This window comes from Lepisosteus platostomus, chromosome 11 (genome assembly GCF_059453375.1).
Source record: "Lepisosteus platostomus isolate fLepPlt1 chromosome 11, fLepPlt1.hap1, whole genome shotgun sequence".
Lineage (NCBI taxonomy): Eukaryota > Metazoa > Chordata > Actinopteri > Semionotiformes > Lepisosteidae > Lepisosteus > Lepisosteus platostomus.
The window spans coordinates 10,877,282-10,893,883 of record NC_142621.1 but is presented as its reverse complement, the minus strand read 5'-3'; the positions used below and the strand labels follow the sequence as shown (position 1 = coordinate 10,893,883).

The 16,602-nt window shown below is 36.3% G+C and overlaps 1 protein-coding gene across 2 annotated transcripts; it reads left to right on the top strand.

The window, feature by feature from the left end:
• The first annotated feature begins 487 nt into the window (after nt 1–487).
• On the top strand, nt 488–16,301 carry slc25a24 (solute carrier family 25 member 24). 2 transcript variants are annotated; one of them, XM_088598381.1, is made up of 11 exons: nt 488–634; nt 858–1,048; nt 5,944–6,070; nt 6,661–6,748; nt 9,505–9,616; nt 12,004–12,162; nt 12,903–13,055; nt 13,917–14,024; nt 14,292–14,459; nt 14,706–14,856; nt 15,155–16,301. In XM_088598381.1, the coding sequence occupies exons 2-11, from the start codon at nt 866–868 to the stop codon at nt 15,334–15,336; spliced, it is 1,431 nt and encodes a 476-aa protein (XP_088454507.1). In that variant the 5' UTR covers nt 488–634; nt 858–865; the 3' UTR covers nt 15,337–16,301. The 2 variants fall into 2 exon arrangements, with proteins under 2 accessions (XP_088454507.1, XP_088454506.1); XM_088598380.1 differs by having other exon boundaries at nt 550–705.
• Nucleotides 16,302–16,602: the final 301 nt, after the last annotated feature.

Below are 16,602 nucleotides of genomic sequence, written 5' to 3'. Positions count from 1 at the left end.
AAATACGATAAACACACAATTTAAATAAAAATGTAACACTGTAATTCCATGTAGTGTAATTGCAGTTTAACGAAATTACCCCACTTGCCACGAATTTATCATTAGTCATAAACGTAGTTTTCATTAATTGGGGTTGTTCAATGATTAGCACAGGGCTAGCATTAAAGATATGCGTATCTTTAAGAGTGAGGAGAATACCAGCAGCAAATAGTACAGTATTAAAATACATGTTACATTCTTTCGTAGCCATTTTAGTGTTTTCTCCAGTTGTAAGTACCCTGGAGAAAACAGCCCATCAGACCAACAGAAATGTGACACCCTGTGTTTCAAAAAAGGTTGCTTTACTGTTGTTTACGGTTACAGGCAACGGCGATTGTTTTTTACTTTCCTTTAAATGTTATAAATCTATTTTGGTAGCATACATAATTGAAAAATACAATCTGAATAAGAATTCGGATAATTACTGTGATCTTAAACAAACAGAAAGTATACTAGCAGACTCATCCGTGTAGGGTGTGGCGTAGATTTTAAAAAAATGCACTTCTCCATAGCTGCAGAGCTGCCAAGAAGACTCCCATTTTTCCTCTACGTTTGATTCTGGAGGATCCGGCGATTCTTGTCCCTTCATAAAAACGTTAGTCAGCCAAATTCGATTGACCTTATGGAAAAGTGACGTTTCTTGTTTCTGTGAGTCTCGGTTAATAGGTAGGCAGAAGATAAAGGAAGTAAAAGCTTCCCGGGTAATGCTCTAGCTAAATACGAACTAGCTCTGCTATTGCAAGTTTTTCCCTATATATTTGTATAGCGTAACAAAACCCTCAAATACAGGCCCTTTTCTGTTGTTTTATTTTTGGTAGCGGCAAAAATGTATCAGGCTGTAAGAAGACTGGTTTTCACTGACTCACGTTGCTTTGATGCGGAGAGCAAAAAGAAATACGAAGAACTCTTTAAGAAGCTGGACACCAATAAAGATGGAAAAGTAGATGTTTCGGAGCTGAAAGAGGGCCTAGAGGCAATGGGCATGACTCTGGGGAAAGGTGCTGCACAGGTAATCCACCTACAAGGACTGCATTTGCAAAATATTTTTTACTGTTCTCATATATTGTTTTTAAATTTGTGTTGCGCATTGTTTGAGAGAGGAGAGCTTATGTTCCAAAGCTAATATTTGTTGAGTAAAATGTAAAAGGTGTTGCTGTGGTTAATTGTCAAGAGCGACATGCAGATTATATACTTTGGTGCATAGCTTTCATTAAAAGTTATCTTTTTGATTTAATGCACGCTTTTTTATAACCGAACTTTAAATGAACCTTTAATGGGATTGTCGGTTACATTTCTCTTTTTTTTTAATACAACGTGCTTCCTCTTTTGTAAATGTGTAAGTTCCACCCATCTGAAACGCCATAACCACTAAAAATCTAGTAAAGCAATGTATAGTGCCTTGTTTCATATAAAAATAGTTTCCAGTATGGACGGCAAAAAAAATATATATGTCTGCATCTTGTGTATGTATAGTCAAATATAAACAAAACATGAATAAAATTTGATAATTAAAATTGAAGACTGAACGACTAGAGATGAGAGAAATAGAATACTGGATTTGTTCCCTGTGGTGGAGAATGGGATTTTGCTGTAGTAAGATTCAATACAGAAGCATACTCAGATAAAAGGATTGCTGCAAAAAAAAACAGTGCATTCTATGCATAATGTATGCTAAGTCCACACCCACACAAACTATTAAGAGGCATAGTTAGAGAAATTCAGGAAGCCACATGCTTGTTCTTTTAGGTATGCTTAAATAATTAGTTTTTGGTTGTTTCCTGTAAGTCCTTTATTGATTTTTTCTTCTTAAAATTTCTTATATGGGACATCTTATTCTTTAACCCAAACGCCTTAGTAAACCATGTGTCAGGTAATAAATGGTAAAAGTCCTATCCAGTGATAGATATTGTACTGGTGAGCCAAAGTCTTAAAAAATCATAAATCTAAAGGAAGCAAATGGTAGGTGGTAGATTTTACCATTTAAAAAGTGGTGAAATGACAAAACCAGATTGCAGATTGCTCTTTTTACCGTTAGGGAGCATGATTTACAGTTAATCACTTAATATTAGTCACTTTTAAAATAATTTTACTTATGCATGTTTTTTTCTTAGAAAAATAAAGGGTATGAATTTTGGATATTCCAGTTTTGGCAATATATTGATTCATTCATTATTCATGACAGACCATGAAACACTTCAGTGATCCTGACTGCTTATGCACTAACGTACCTGATTGGTGAGACAGTTGAATGGACATAGGGATGGGATGATGTAACGCTTTTAATGTCAAGCCTGGTTAAAATCAAGGAAGAAGATCATGGAAAGGAATCAATATGCCCCACTTATTAAGAGAACAGTGCATGTTTGCATCAATACATTGTAAGCTACATTAAGTCCATATGGTGTTCACAGCCAGCAGTTTCTATCCTGGCATAGTGTTAATGCCAAACACATTCCTTTAATGATAGGCCATGAACTGGGAGACCATGAGTCACAACACCACGCCAAGATCAGTATTCTCAGTGACAGTTCCACAGTATTGGAAATGCCAGGCTGCAGCAAGTGACTTATGGCAACTGGACTGCACAGCACCATATTAATCCGGTCCTGGGGTCTCACCAGGACCAATCCTCCCTTTACATGACAACATTCCAGCAACACAAACCATATCCTCGTGCTGTTTATGTAATGTTGGGTCTTGTGCAGGCTGCAGAAATTGACAGTTGGGCCATAGAGTTTCTGTGTGCCAGGCATGATCCTCGTGGAACATCTGTGGCATGTGTTGGAACAATGTGTGGAGTCTAGGGCTTGTAGGCCTGGGAGCTCACTTGCCCAGGCTCTGCGAGAGCAATAGGAGTCCCACAAGAGAGCATCAACTGTACATCACAGATGTATTGCTTCAAATGGGGGGCTCACATGCTACTGGCCTGTGACTTTTACAGTAGACCCTCTGTTGATAATTAATGATCATTAACATAAAGAATGTACTTGTACAATATGTCATGACCAAAAGGAAGTCTGTGCACATGCTGCAAAAATACTATAGTTTTCCTGATAATTGAATTTTCTGTATTTATAAGTGATAATTCTTTGACACTCAGTATAACTGCTTGCTGATTCATTAAAATTATTGAGGGTGCCTGAAAACATAGATATTTAGGACCAAAGGCTTGTGTGTGGTTTGCTCATTTGTTTATTATCTACTGCGATAAGGCTTTCTTATAATCTTCCTCAGAGGGTTCAGACTGGCTGAGCAAGTTATTAGTGCTTAGGTGAGGCCAGGAATAAGACACTCCTCTTGTTCAAACATGGAGCAAACCATAAACATTCCTTAGGTTTTAGACATAGGCTGCTTGTTGCAGTGGAGGTAACAATTTCTTAGCCTGACTTCTTGACCCCCTTTAATAGGTAAGAGTTCAGTTTACTGTAGTGCAGTGGTTCTCAAACTTTTTGGACCAAGTACCACCCCTAATCCAACCAAAGCATCCAGGTACCACCTACAAGTCATCATCTCATAGGAACCCCAGAAATTCTCAATGACCAACATGAGCGCACGTGCACACACACTCACACATACATATAATAAATATTATAATAATAAACTTTATTTGATGTAGCGCCTTTAAAGGTGGCTTCTCAAGGTGTTTTACAGAGAAAAAAACATTAACAACAACTAATAAAAAAGCACCATTTCAGTGAGAGAGGTGAGTCTGTTTAGTTGAGCAAAGCAGATGTGAATTAATTTTTCGAGCCTTGATACAATTCACAACTGTGTCTAACAGATATTAAATCGTCAGGCATTTTCTTGACGGCAAAGGTCTCGCGGTGGATGTTGTAATGCGTACATTAATTTCTGGAGCAACCTCTCTAATTCGTGCAACTACACCGTTATGTCGGCTTGTCATTGCTCTAGCACCGTCTGTACACACTCAGACGCATTTTATCCAGTCGAGGCCATTCTCTTCGATAAATTCATTCAGAAGCTGAAATATGTGCTCTCCTGTAGTTCCTGTTGGTAGTGGTTTAAAGAACAGAAAGTCCTCATGGGACATGCCCTCAAACTCGTATCTAACGTAAACGAGCAAATTGGCCAAATCGACTACAGACTCATCTAATTGCAGTGAAAAACATCTGCTCATCTTAACGCGCTCTATCAGTGTACTTTTGATATAATCCTTCATTTCAATAATTCTATGAATGACTGTGTCTTTCAGGGGGAGGGGGGCAGCAGGTCGAGCTGTTTAGCAGCTTTTTCTCTACACATAATACGTGGCAGCTCTTTTGCCAACGGTAAATAAGGTTCTTCAAAAATAGTGTAGCTTACCTGCTTTAGCAATACGCAAGCTTGCATTTTTCCGCGTTTCCGTTTTTATTTCCGTATTTATTTAAAGTTTTTCTTTCATGTGCATGGGAGCGAAACACAGAGACGCTCGGTGTATTTTTCTCAAATTAGAACAGTTCTTAAATATTTTTCTGTTATCACGCTTTCGTGTGCTCACAAGATTACCTGCGTTCGTAACACGCATTTCTATGCATTCCTGTGTTTAGAATGTTAGCATAGTTCCAAAATCACGCACATTCTCCTTTCTCCCTATTTGCTGGAGATACAGTAGCTTTTTTTAAATACAATTGGTCACTTGCATCCGTAGCACGCATTCCTATAGAGTGGTATAGAATTACAGAGTATCTCTTGTGTCCACTGAAGTGTTAGCGCGCACTGTATCGTAGTACGTAGGCTGCGTATTCGACACGTATTAAAATACAAAATATGAAATATGATTTTTCAGCGCACACGACACAGTTCCAGGGTCATTTGGCGTACCACTTGGCGGCACTCCACGTACCACTGCCGGTACGCGTACCACAGTTTGAGAACCACTGCTGTAGTGTATTTGACCTTTTTCCATCTTTACAGTGAACACTGTCATGTTCATTCTCAATTGCATAACAGATGTTCCTTGTACCTAATTTAAGTAATTAAAATTTAATACTTTTCACTGATATGACCATTAAAATCCATTTTGCATTAAAATAGCACGGAATAGGAATATTGTTATACACTTTTTATTGCATTGGATTCAAGTAAGTGAATACTGTTGTGTTCTTGCAAATTGTACACAAATACTAAATGTATGGTTTATTTCATATTAGAAGATACATTTAAATAGGGTATGTTTACAGGGTGTTGTGCTATCATTATATGGCTTTCTTTGGGTGAAAATATTGTGAAAAGTGAATAGTGTATTTTATGGTAAAACCTAATTAAAATTGTTCTGCCTTTTTGTGAAATGTTTGCCTTTCCATCTTAATTATAATATGCTGTATTGTCATTTTTTCATGAGAAAATTACTGAGTTTATAATATGTACCTACACTTGGAATCCAACCAGTAGGTGGCACAGTATGCACCTCATTAGCTAACTTCCTAAAGGTACAGCATTGCTTTGGATCCTTATAACCCTTTAACAAAGCACCACTTCTCTTCAGAAAACCAAAGCAGAAAATCAGTAATTCCATTTCCACACTTTTTGTATAAAAATGAACTGTTTACAAAGACAAGAAATGTGGAAAACATACCACAGTCTTCTTTTCCAATTTTGAAATCATAGCTTTCAAATCTGTGACTCCCTGCTTGGGTGAAATAACGTGGAAATATGTACTATTTAAATATTAAATATTAAAATTAAATATTTATTTGCTTAAAAAATGAAACTTTAGGCAGAACAGAAATGTGTGAAGATTTGTATGTTTTTCTTTTCTGTCATGTTTAATTTTCTTTTGCTTACTTTAAAGTCTGTTGTAACATCCCCATTGTTTTAACTGATCTTTGTATTTGGATGAGTATAGTGGATACAGATACAGTACCTAATGCTGTTCATTGTCTTTTGTTTTCATTCTCGTTTTAGAAAATAGTTTCATCTGGAGACAGAAACAAGGATGGGGGGCTGGATTTGAAGGAGTTCTCCAGATATCTCGTAGAACATGAAAAGAAATTGCGACTGACTTTCAAAAGCTTAGACAAAAACAAAGATGGTATGTTTCTTTCAAGGATAATGAAAGTATACTGTATGATTAAACAGCTGATTATATTGTGTAAATATACGGTTCATTTATACATGTATGGATTTTAAATCTTAGTATTTATTTCCAGTTTGCGGTAGATAGAAGTGTTACAAAACGTACTTTGATCAAATAATTACTGTTAGCATTTAAATCGCTTGTCTTTGTATGTTGAATAATTCCAGACCTTGCACTTTAGACTGTGATTTAATTCTGTGGCAGATAATGTCTAATCTCCTGCAGGAACTCTTTTTCCTGTATACAAAATGTTTTTAACTTGCATTCATGTATTGAATATGCCTATTTGCTTTAGTAATAGCAGTAAGGAGGGTTTTTGGAAAATTAAAATCAAGGATTATGCTTTCCTTTAGTAGAGCTATAGAAATCACAATGTGACTGTTAGATGGGAACAAATTGGTTTCATATTACTGATGAAAGGACAGAGTGGAATCATTCTTAATTGAAGTATTTAGTTTGCTGGTGTTTTGTCTAGCTGAATTTTGATATCAAGAAATTTTAGTTGAACAATGACAATGCTAAGGGAAATACTTTTTTTTTTCTAGGATGTATTGATGCCTCTGAGATCAAGCAGGCTCTTGAAGACCTTGGAATGGACATAAGTGCAGAGGAGGCCAAAAAGATTCTTCAGAGGTTTGCACACCCACACAGTGTAGTGGTTTATAGTACTTGTGTATTTTATTAACCATGCTGTAAAATCCCATTGGTATAACTAAATTCAATTCAGTTTATTTTTATAAATAACTGAATTGAATGACTAAAAGACGCCTTTCTACATGGGCTGCCACATTTGTTTTCTTCAAAAGGATATAATGAAAGAAAAATAGACCCCTGATGGCAGGGTTATCAAAGAGATTGAATTCCTGGGGTATTCAACATCTGTAATAATGAAATATCTTCATTAAGCAAACTCATGGCCCACATAAAATATGGTACTTGTGAATAACAATAATCTGAAATAAAAGCAACTTCATTAATTGTGATGAATATCATTGTATACTGTGTTGATAGCGATACTTTATAAAGACATTGAAATATAAGTTATGACTAGGATGAGGTTCTTTTATTTTGGTTTAGTATTGAAAGAGGCCTTGCTTTAGAGATCCTGCTTACAAAATAATCAGTCAAATTATTTTTTTGCTGTAGCTCCCGTTATGACAGTTTACCGCTTTATAGAATTATGCAGTACAACCATTAACGGTGTTGTACAGCTACTGTAGACCACATGGGCAGGGTGGAGTGAAAAACAAGAACTCTGAGCAACATCTCTGCAACATCAGAGGCTGGGATCCTGCTGTCCTGGGTCTATTGTCAGGATCACATGGACACATGAGACTGGGATCCTTGCAGAGTGAATTAAAACAAAAGAAAAATGTATTGAGCTATGTCACATATGCATCCTTAGATTATTTAAATGTACATGCAGATTAGGGATGTTGGTTCTTGTCATATAAAATGTTAAATTACATTTTTTAATATTTATGTAAAGAAAGCTTTATTTAATTTAGTTCAGGTGGGTAGCCTGCAAAGGAACAAGTAATAGGTTTATTCCATGCTGAAAAGAGAAGAAAGAAAACGCAACACTTCGGCCGTGGAGCCTTCTTCAGGTGTTCTTTATTTATGAAGCATTATTCCTTAAAGGAGATTAAAAAACAACTTTTAAGAGAGCATTGTGCTTCAGTTTTTATTACAGTAAAGGCGTACATGACTGCTTCTGTTTCTTATTTTCAATTACACCAGGAATTTGGCTTTTCATCTTTTACGATGTTTTATCAACTTTATTGGGTGGAGACTGTTTATAAGAAACGTACTACTGCAGAAAAGTTCTTCTGCAGTACAGATGATAAAAAGGAAAGCATGTGCCTTTGGGCATGTGAAAGAGAAAGTGCTTTACATTTGTTTTTATTTTATACTGTGCGCAATAGGCACACATTCAGGACATGAATTAAGGATACTTAAGATGAAGGTCAGAATTCTTGTCAATTGAATTGTAGATAATTCATATTTGGGCTTATATTGATTTATTTTAAAATAGTGTTTTCTGCTGTATGTGCTGTGTTTTAGTGCACAGTCTTAAATATATTCTGTTAAAATATAGCAACACCTTGATTTAACTTGTTAATAAGGGGAAGTAAAACAATATTGTAGTAATACAATTATTATTATTAACTAAAAACACATTGATCCACTCATTGCACCTGACATTGAATTTTAATAAGAATTGCACTAGTTTATGATTGCTTTTTTACGGTATATCAGTTTCTTTATACCATACACATTGCACATCCAGCTTCTTTACAAAATTCTGTTTTCTGAATTACACTCAAATTAGCTCACTTCCTTGTCTCACCACCCTTAGAAGCCAGGGTTAGATATAAACTCCTTACACCTACATACAAAATAAATTGAGACGCATCTAGACAATAGCCTGAAATGGAGAATTGGAGTCCATTTTCACTGGGTGGTCAGGAGGCTAGCCATGCAGTAGGCCTCCACAGATTTTATCCATTGTTTCTGAATCTGTCACAGTGCGATAATACTGTACTTTAAAAAAGATAGTTTGTTATTTTGGGTTTCTGTTATCAGTGACCACTTACTGTTTAATCCATTTAATGTAATCTAATTAAAAGAGATTAACTAGAAAAGCTAGTCAACCTGTCCAAGAAGAGGAGGCACTTTTTGCTCAAAGGGTTGTGGAAATACGGAACAAGCTACTTAGCTATGTAGTTAAAGTCGATATCCTGCTCTCTTTAAAGAAATGGCTTGATGAGATCCTAGGATCAGTTAGCTACTAAATATCGAAAGGCTTGATAGGTCAAGTGGCCTCTTGTTTAGAAACTTCCTTATGCTTTCAGTGTATTCAAGGTCAATTGAAGCAGGAGAGGGTAATGGGAGAGGGTAAAAATTCCATTCTGATTAAGATGAAAAATAAGTCAAAATGTTCAGTAGGACTGATGTTGTGAATGAGCAGTGTGGATGAGAAGCCCAAAATAAATGGAAAGGGAATTATCACTGATCCTACATCAGCAAGAGCTAGGATTTGAAATAAGAACTGAGGAAGATATTTGAAGGGCTTACATTGCAGTAATACAATAACATAATTAAAGTGCAAAAAAAAAACCCTCCAGTTTGTCTTGCCTTAAATTTGTAATTGTTTTTGTCTTATCTTTTAAAGATATTCGGTTGCTGTCATGCTAGCAACATATAGTAATTGCAAGCCAGAGAAGAAGAAGAATTTAATCCCACGCTTTAGTCTGTTTGGTCATTGTGCATTTTTATCTGAAAAGGAAGATGAGCAGGAGAGGGGAGAAGAGCAGGAGCTGTGAATATATACCAAGCTTTCTGGCTGTACTAGTGTTATTTACTTATTTAATGTCTTTTATTTCTAGCATTGATGCTGATGGGACCATGACGGTAGACTGGAATGAATGGCGTGAGCACTTTCTCCTCAATCCTGCCACTAACATCCAGGAGATCATCCGTTACTGGAAGCACTCCTCGGTGAGTCTGTAGGGAGTAGGCCTTCAGGGAACTTAAGAGAACTTTTTTCTCAGCAGCTGTATCACCCTGCAACTCACAACTGGCACCCCACTGAAGCTGGAAAACTAGGGTTGCTGCTGGAAGAGGTGTTAGTGAGGCCAGCAGTGGGCGCTCACCCTGCGGTCTATGTGGGTCCTAATGCCCCAGTATAGTGACGGGATCACTATACCGTAAAAAGGCGCCATCCTTCGGTTGACGCGTAAAACCGAGGTCCTGACTCTATGTGGTCATTAAAAATCCCAGGGCGTTTTTCAAAAAGAGTAGGGGTGTAACCCCGGTGTCCTGGCCAAATTTCCCATTGGCCCTTACCAGTCTTGGCCTCCTAATAATCCCCATCTATGAATTGGCTTAATGACTCTGTTCTCCTCCCAGCTGATAGCTGATGTGTGTTGAGCATTCTGGCGCACTATGGCTGCCGTCGCAGCATGGATGTTGCACATTGGTCCCCATTACCTGTAAAGCGCTTTGAGTGGAGTGTCCAGAAAAGCGCTATATAAGTGTAAGCAATTATTAATGTTATTATCAGACTGCCTGGTAGGTTTCACACAGCAAGGTGTGGGACCCATGATTCAGAGTACTTTTCTGCCAGGAACATTCCACTGGGGGCAACTTACTCAACTAGAGTCATTTGAGACATCTGTTAACTCATGTTTCATGCAGCTGTGCATCCTGCTGCAGATAATTTCCTGTAGAAACAGTTTGCTTCGATGAGAGAAAATGTGTTTTTTTTTTAGGAACCAATTTTTTTCTGTCATCTGTGAGAAAAAAATGTGAATGTTAACGCATTGGTCAGGAAAGTTAATGAAGTGGTTCCAATTCTGTTTAAATCTCTACTAATTACACTCTGGAAGATAAGCTATAGTGACATGAATGAATTGAATTACACACTTTAACCTTTATGTGATAAAGTGTAAGAGAAGGTCTGAAATGTGGCAGTGGTTCGCTAAGCTACTTGGCATTCCATTAATAACTGTTAAAGAGAAGTAGGGGATCAAGCTTCTAATAAAGCATTGCAGTACTGCTAAGATAATGAATTGAATGTGAATGATTATAGAAGGTCTCTGAAAACGGTCTTGCAAAGTTAAATGACACCATTAAAAATAACCCTCATCAGTGTTATGATTTTTAACAGTCGCCTACTTGAGCTGTTTGTTACCATTAAATTGGTTCTTTTTCTGCTCTTGCATTGATTACATAATTACTGTAAATTAGCATGGCTACCAGATTTTTCTCCTTAAGGCACTTTAGACCTGACCACATGCTCTTTTGGAAGGCTTTATGATGAAAGCATACCAAAGCAGACTGTATAATGTTTTTTTTATATCCTTGAAGAAGAGAATACTGTAAGTATACTCCACTGGCTGAAATAGCTACATTTTGTATGTAAGAAAATAATATTTTATTACAACTATTCAATATTCATGTAGTTTTCTGTGACTTGAAGACAGTGGGTCTTGCAAAGATAAACCTATATAATCTAAACAAATCTACAATTTTCTCGAAGGGATTAGGCTTTAAAAAGATGGTCTGTACTCTGGGCTCAGGTGAAGAGGGGTACTTGTGATGTGGAAAGACCACAGTGGCACAGTTCTGTTTTGAGAGAAGCCACTGGGTGTTTATTTCAGGGATCAGGATGGCAGTTTTGTAGCTTCAGAAAGGAGAGTGGTTATTCATTGACTTTTGAGGATGATGGAAATATCTATCTATGAAGTGGTAGGTTTCAGAAGCTGACATCAATAACACAAAATTAATCTGCTTGTCTGTCGAGTATTTATTTTAAGTAGGCATCACAGAGGTAACTAAGATAAGTACTTTCTGTAGGTTAGGTTGAAAGAATATTTAATGGAGTACAAACAAATCAAAGGTTTTAAAGCAACTTTTGAACATTACAACCATCTGTGGTAGATGATACTGGCAATAAAATGTTCAGCAATCAGACTGTAGTTTGCAAGCTTAATCATTGTTTATAAATGTATTCAAAGTGAGGAAGTGTTCTGATTATCTATAATTTATTTAATTATGTCAGTCAGTATTGGTATAATCCGAAGTCAAATTCACCCTGACCTTTTTTTAAAATAGTAGCATAAAATGTTATTTTTCCCATTCTTAATCTTAATGAAACCTGCATAGTCTTTTATCATTGTTTGAAGGCCTGAGAAGAGGTATCTTCTATATTTATCCCCAGGTTTTTACTTAACTTCATAGATGCAAGATTGTGTAGTTGTTGAAACTTTCACTTTTGAATTAACATGCACTGCTCTGTGAATTGGAATTAGTTGTAATGTATTGTTGAAGCATTTCATATTAAAATAGAACACTGTTTTATGTTTTTGCATCTTGTCGGTTAGGTTTTAGATATTGGAGACAGTCTTACAATCCCTGATGAATTTACAGAGGAGGAGAAGACAACAGGCATGTGGTGGAAACAGCTTTCAGCAGGAGCAATGGCTGGAGCTGTCTCTCGGACTGGCACTGCCCCTCTTGACAGAATTAAAGTTTTCATGCAGGTAAAGAACATCTGGTTGGTTGTTGAGTGACTGACCTGTGAAGACTTCCTGAGATCTTTAATTTGAGTGTGCTTTGTCAGTGGTTTTTTTACACTGTAAATGTGATGTACTGAAGGGACCTTTTTGCTGTGTCTTTCATAAGTGTCCATTTCTATTTGCACAAGATTGTTAAATATAGTTACACTTTTACTCTGGATTAAGTGTCTAATAGTGAATATCATGTGTACACATTTAGTGTGCACTAGAGGGACATTAAAAATTAGGTCAGAAATGTGGTTGATCACCAACTCACTTTTTGAGCTTAGGTAAGGGTTAAAGCTCACTCAATTCTGACCCAAATCTAAGAAGCTAATTAAATCAAACATACAACCTTGCAAATGCGGGCCAGGCTGCTTAGGAGAAGTTGCAAAAATTCTTAAATATAGCACTTTTAAATTAAACAAGAGTGTTCACCTTCCATGCTTTTAAATACCATGAGAGCTTTAATTCCCCATCCTGACATGCACATGCTAGCTCACAGATAAAGCTCAGGGCAGGGGTGATGAATGGTGTTAGTATTGTGAGAGGACAACCCTGTAATTTTATACAGTCGCCTTTTATATAAATTCTATAATAATTATACAAAACAGAGCTCTGAAAATAAACAGAGAAAAAACCCATAGAAATACAATTCTGTATGTATAATGTGAATCTTTGTTGTAGTTAAAGGTGAATTTACTTATATTTTACTTGCATTTTAGGTGCATTCATCTAAGACCAACAAAATAGGCCTCGTCAGTGGCTTCAAACAAATGCTGAAAGAAGGCGGAGTGTTGTCACTATGGCGAGGAAATGGAGTCAATGTTATAAAGATTGCACCAGAGACGGCTATAAAGTTCATGGCATATGAGCAGGTATGGACATTGGCAAACTTCTGAAAAGACTTTCCATATCTGGTCTGAGCATTTCAGTTAATTTTGAAAATCCTTATTAAACTGAATGTTTCTTGAAGACTGGGAAAAAGGTGTGCTACTTAATCTTAAAATCCTTTTTGTCAAAGAAATAATTGAAGTCAGTTTTTAAATTGTATTACTTGTAGATACCTAAACGTAATGCCGCTTGTGTTTTTCATCCTTAGTACAAAGAAAACTTTTATCCGTGGTAGCTAAATGATGACGGGACCTGTTCTGGGTGAAGCTCACAAAGACTCCTATTATGACTGCACTAAATTGCATGTGTGTTGGGACAACCTGAAAGAATCCAGAAGTTGTTAATTTGGCAGTTAATAGTAGCTTGATTACAGACCTAGAGTTAACCTTTAACATATCTAGTGCACAACGTTTTTTGATGTTGGGGGTGTTGAACTCAGACTGGAATATGGACCACATTCTTTGCCTAACAGATGGTTTTATGCCCCAACCATAATCCCTCATTGTAATACACTTTGGCTCTGTGGCTCTATACAAGTACTACTTATTGGTCAATGATTTGTTATTCACTAAGCTTCCTTGACTTTGCACAGGAATATTTTCTTATACAAATATAATTTTTTTGTCATATTACAGTATGTACAAATTCATGAATGGATAAACTTTTAAGACGCAAATCTCCAAAGATGTAAAACGCGATTTTTCGAAAAACCTCTTATAACACGAACCACAAGAACCACATTTGACACAACAGTTGTAGCCAAACTTTGATATGCATTTCCGCTGTTTTGGATTCTAGGCTGTTTGTTGTATTCTGTCCTTACTGTGTCCTCTCTTCTGTGATAGTATAAAAAAATAATTTCTTCAGAGGGGGGAAAGGTTCGGACCCATGAGAGGTTTATGGCAGGATCCCTTGCTGGAGCTACGGCACAGACCATCATCTATCCCATGGAGGTAAGCAAACTCTGAACAGCAGCTCTCAGCTTTCTAGTCTGTTCTGTTCTCTTATTTATAATCTAAGTCTATGGTTCAGAAAGGACAATGTTTTATTTTCATGTAGTGTACCTTTCTAAGTATTCAAAAGCAAAATTGTGGAAAGTCTTTAACAGGCAGAGATATGGCAAGCAATATTGATAAAATCCTTGAAGCCCTTAAAGTCTTGAGGTCTGGGGATAATTGGTCTCTTTTTATAGTGTTCATTTATCTTTTTAATTACCACAGGTGATGAAGACCAGGCTGACCTTAAGGAAGACTGGTCAGTACTCTGGAATGTTTGATTGTGCCAAGAAGATTCTAAAGCGTGAAGGTGTGAAAGCCTTCTACAAAGGCTACGTCCCTAACATTCTGGGAATCATCCCTTATGCAGGGATTGACCTGGCCATTTATGAGGTTTGTATATTGTGATCTTCTTCCATCAATATATTAGAGGTGTACACTGACTCACAAAGCTGAAACAAATCTGGGTAACATGCCCTTATTATTCTTTCAACCATTGCTTTCATGTTTGACATGGTGTACGTTATAGATGAAGATTTGGGCCATATAATAGAGTTGTAAAAACATTAAGTTGTCTAAAATGAATGAGAAAAATGAATATCATCATAGCTAATACACTTTACCATTCTCTCTTTTCAGAGTTTGAAGAACGCCTGGTTATCGCACTATGCTACGGACTCTCCGAACCCCGGTATACTTGTTCTGCTTGGTTGTGGGACCATTTCTAGCACCTGTGGACAAATAGCTAGTTACCCTCTTGCTCTCATTAGAACTCGGATGCAAGCACAAGGTACGTTTGCACAGTAGTAAATTAAAATGTTCGAATGCCAGGTTGGCAAGGACGCAATGTCTGAAGTTTCATCTCTCCATTTTTGTGAATTCTGTCATTTTGTTCATTTAAGAAATAACCATGTCCTTGCTAAATTAATATATCTTAACATTAGGAATCACTTGAGTAAAGTAAAACACACAACATACAAAAGAAAGCTACATTGGTAAATCCCATTTAAAAGATTTATGTTTAAAACTAAAATGTTAATTCAGAATCTCTTCAAGTTTTGATCCAAATCTTGAATGTTTTCTTTCAGCTTCCTTGGAAGGATCAGAACAGCTGTCCATGGTCAGCTTAACTAAGAAAATTGTTACCAAGGAAGGGTTTTTTGGACTCTACAGGGGGATTCTCCCAAACTTTATGAAGGTTATTCCTGCTGTGAGCATTAGTTATGTTGTCTATGAATACATGAAGACAGGTTTAGGAATTTCCAAGTAAGAACTGTAGCCAGTTCCTACAGTGGTAAGAAATGCCAAACTGTATTTCCCTAAGAAAGCTTTAAGTTGGGAAAATCAATGTTCAGTCTGTTTGAATCTTTGACCCAAACAGAATAAGGTATATAATGTTTCAAAGATGTACACCATTTCTATATATTTTTTGTTATAAAATATGTACATGCCCCTTTTACATGTTTTTATTTTGTCTCCATCTCCAGTAGATGTTCTGTAAACTAGCAACTCTTACAGCATTACAGATCTAAAATGAGAAATGTTTATATAGTATTGGAGAATGTAGCTTTCATTTTTTTATATAAATATCGAATAGAATGTGCCTTATGAACCTTTCCAGGTTTTTATGGACTTCTTGAATGTCTCCTTATCTTTGTGAATAAGAATATTGCCTTCACTCATGTTAAGTTGGTGCTTTTCTTTTTACATTACAGTGTAATTTTAATGCGGCAAAATTGTAATTCAGGTATTCCACAGTTTTTCTCTGCATCCCTAGTTTTGACATATTTCTTTATTGAGGTGCTTCGATTTCTGATTTGCTATTAGCCTGTTTTAGTACTGTGCCATCAGTTGCTCCCATTACCTAAAAGTTTCAATAAAATCCCAAGATCAGTAGAACATTTGTCAGATATTTATTTGGAGAAACCTTCCAAATCACCTGTTGCAAACATCTTGCTACAGTTATTTCATATCCAAATTCGTATTTATAAACCAACTCATGTTGGATATTGCCAAATCATATTCATTATATGCCAATATAAGCAATAAACCTATATCCAACTCCCCTTTAAGGACTGTTTTGGTTAGTAGATATTGAGAACACTGAATACCTTAACTGTGTCAAGTCACCAAAAAAGCATGGTTTATAAAGTAATAAGCTGATGGGAGTATAGGATTTGTCAGGTATTCCTTTCACTACAGATTTCAAAATAAATTTAATATCTGTTTAGAAAATTCTCTTCTGACTGGTTTTTCCCTCAGATGATACTGGTTTTTAAATTATCTGCATGACAATTTTGTCAAATTTGAAATAATTGAAGGACTGAAAGAGAAGCACAAAATGACAAAAACGTGACAAAAACTACTATTCTACATTTCAGTATTACTGCTCATTCCTATAGAAGTTACGCAAATTTTATTTCAAAATCAATAGTGTACTGTAAAGCCTTTTTTCCCCCATGTTTGAGTAATATGAACATTTCATTTTAGCATTGTAAATGGAGAAATGCAATCCTGAGTGGAGTTTCATCCCAGA

What these genes read in the sequence shown, in the direction of transcription:
- slc25a24 (XM_088598381.1), top strand. Translation starts at nt 866, where the DNA reads ATGTATCAGGCTGTAAGAAGACTGGTTTTCACTGACTCACGTTGCTTT. An exon ending in TGGGGAAAGGTGCTGCACAG is followed by an intron (nt 1,049 to 5,943) that starts GTAATCCACCTA and finishes TTCTCGTTTTAG; the next exon opens with AAAATAGTTTCATCTGGAGA. An exon ending in CCATCATCTATCCCATGGAG is followed by an intron (nt 14,025 to 14,291) that starts GTAAGCAAACTC and finishes TAATTACCACAG; the next exon opens with GTGATGAAGACCAGGCTGAC.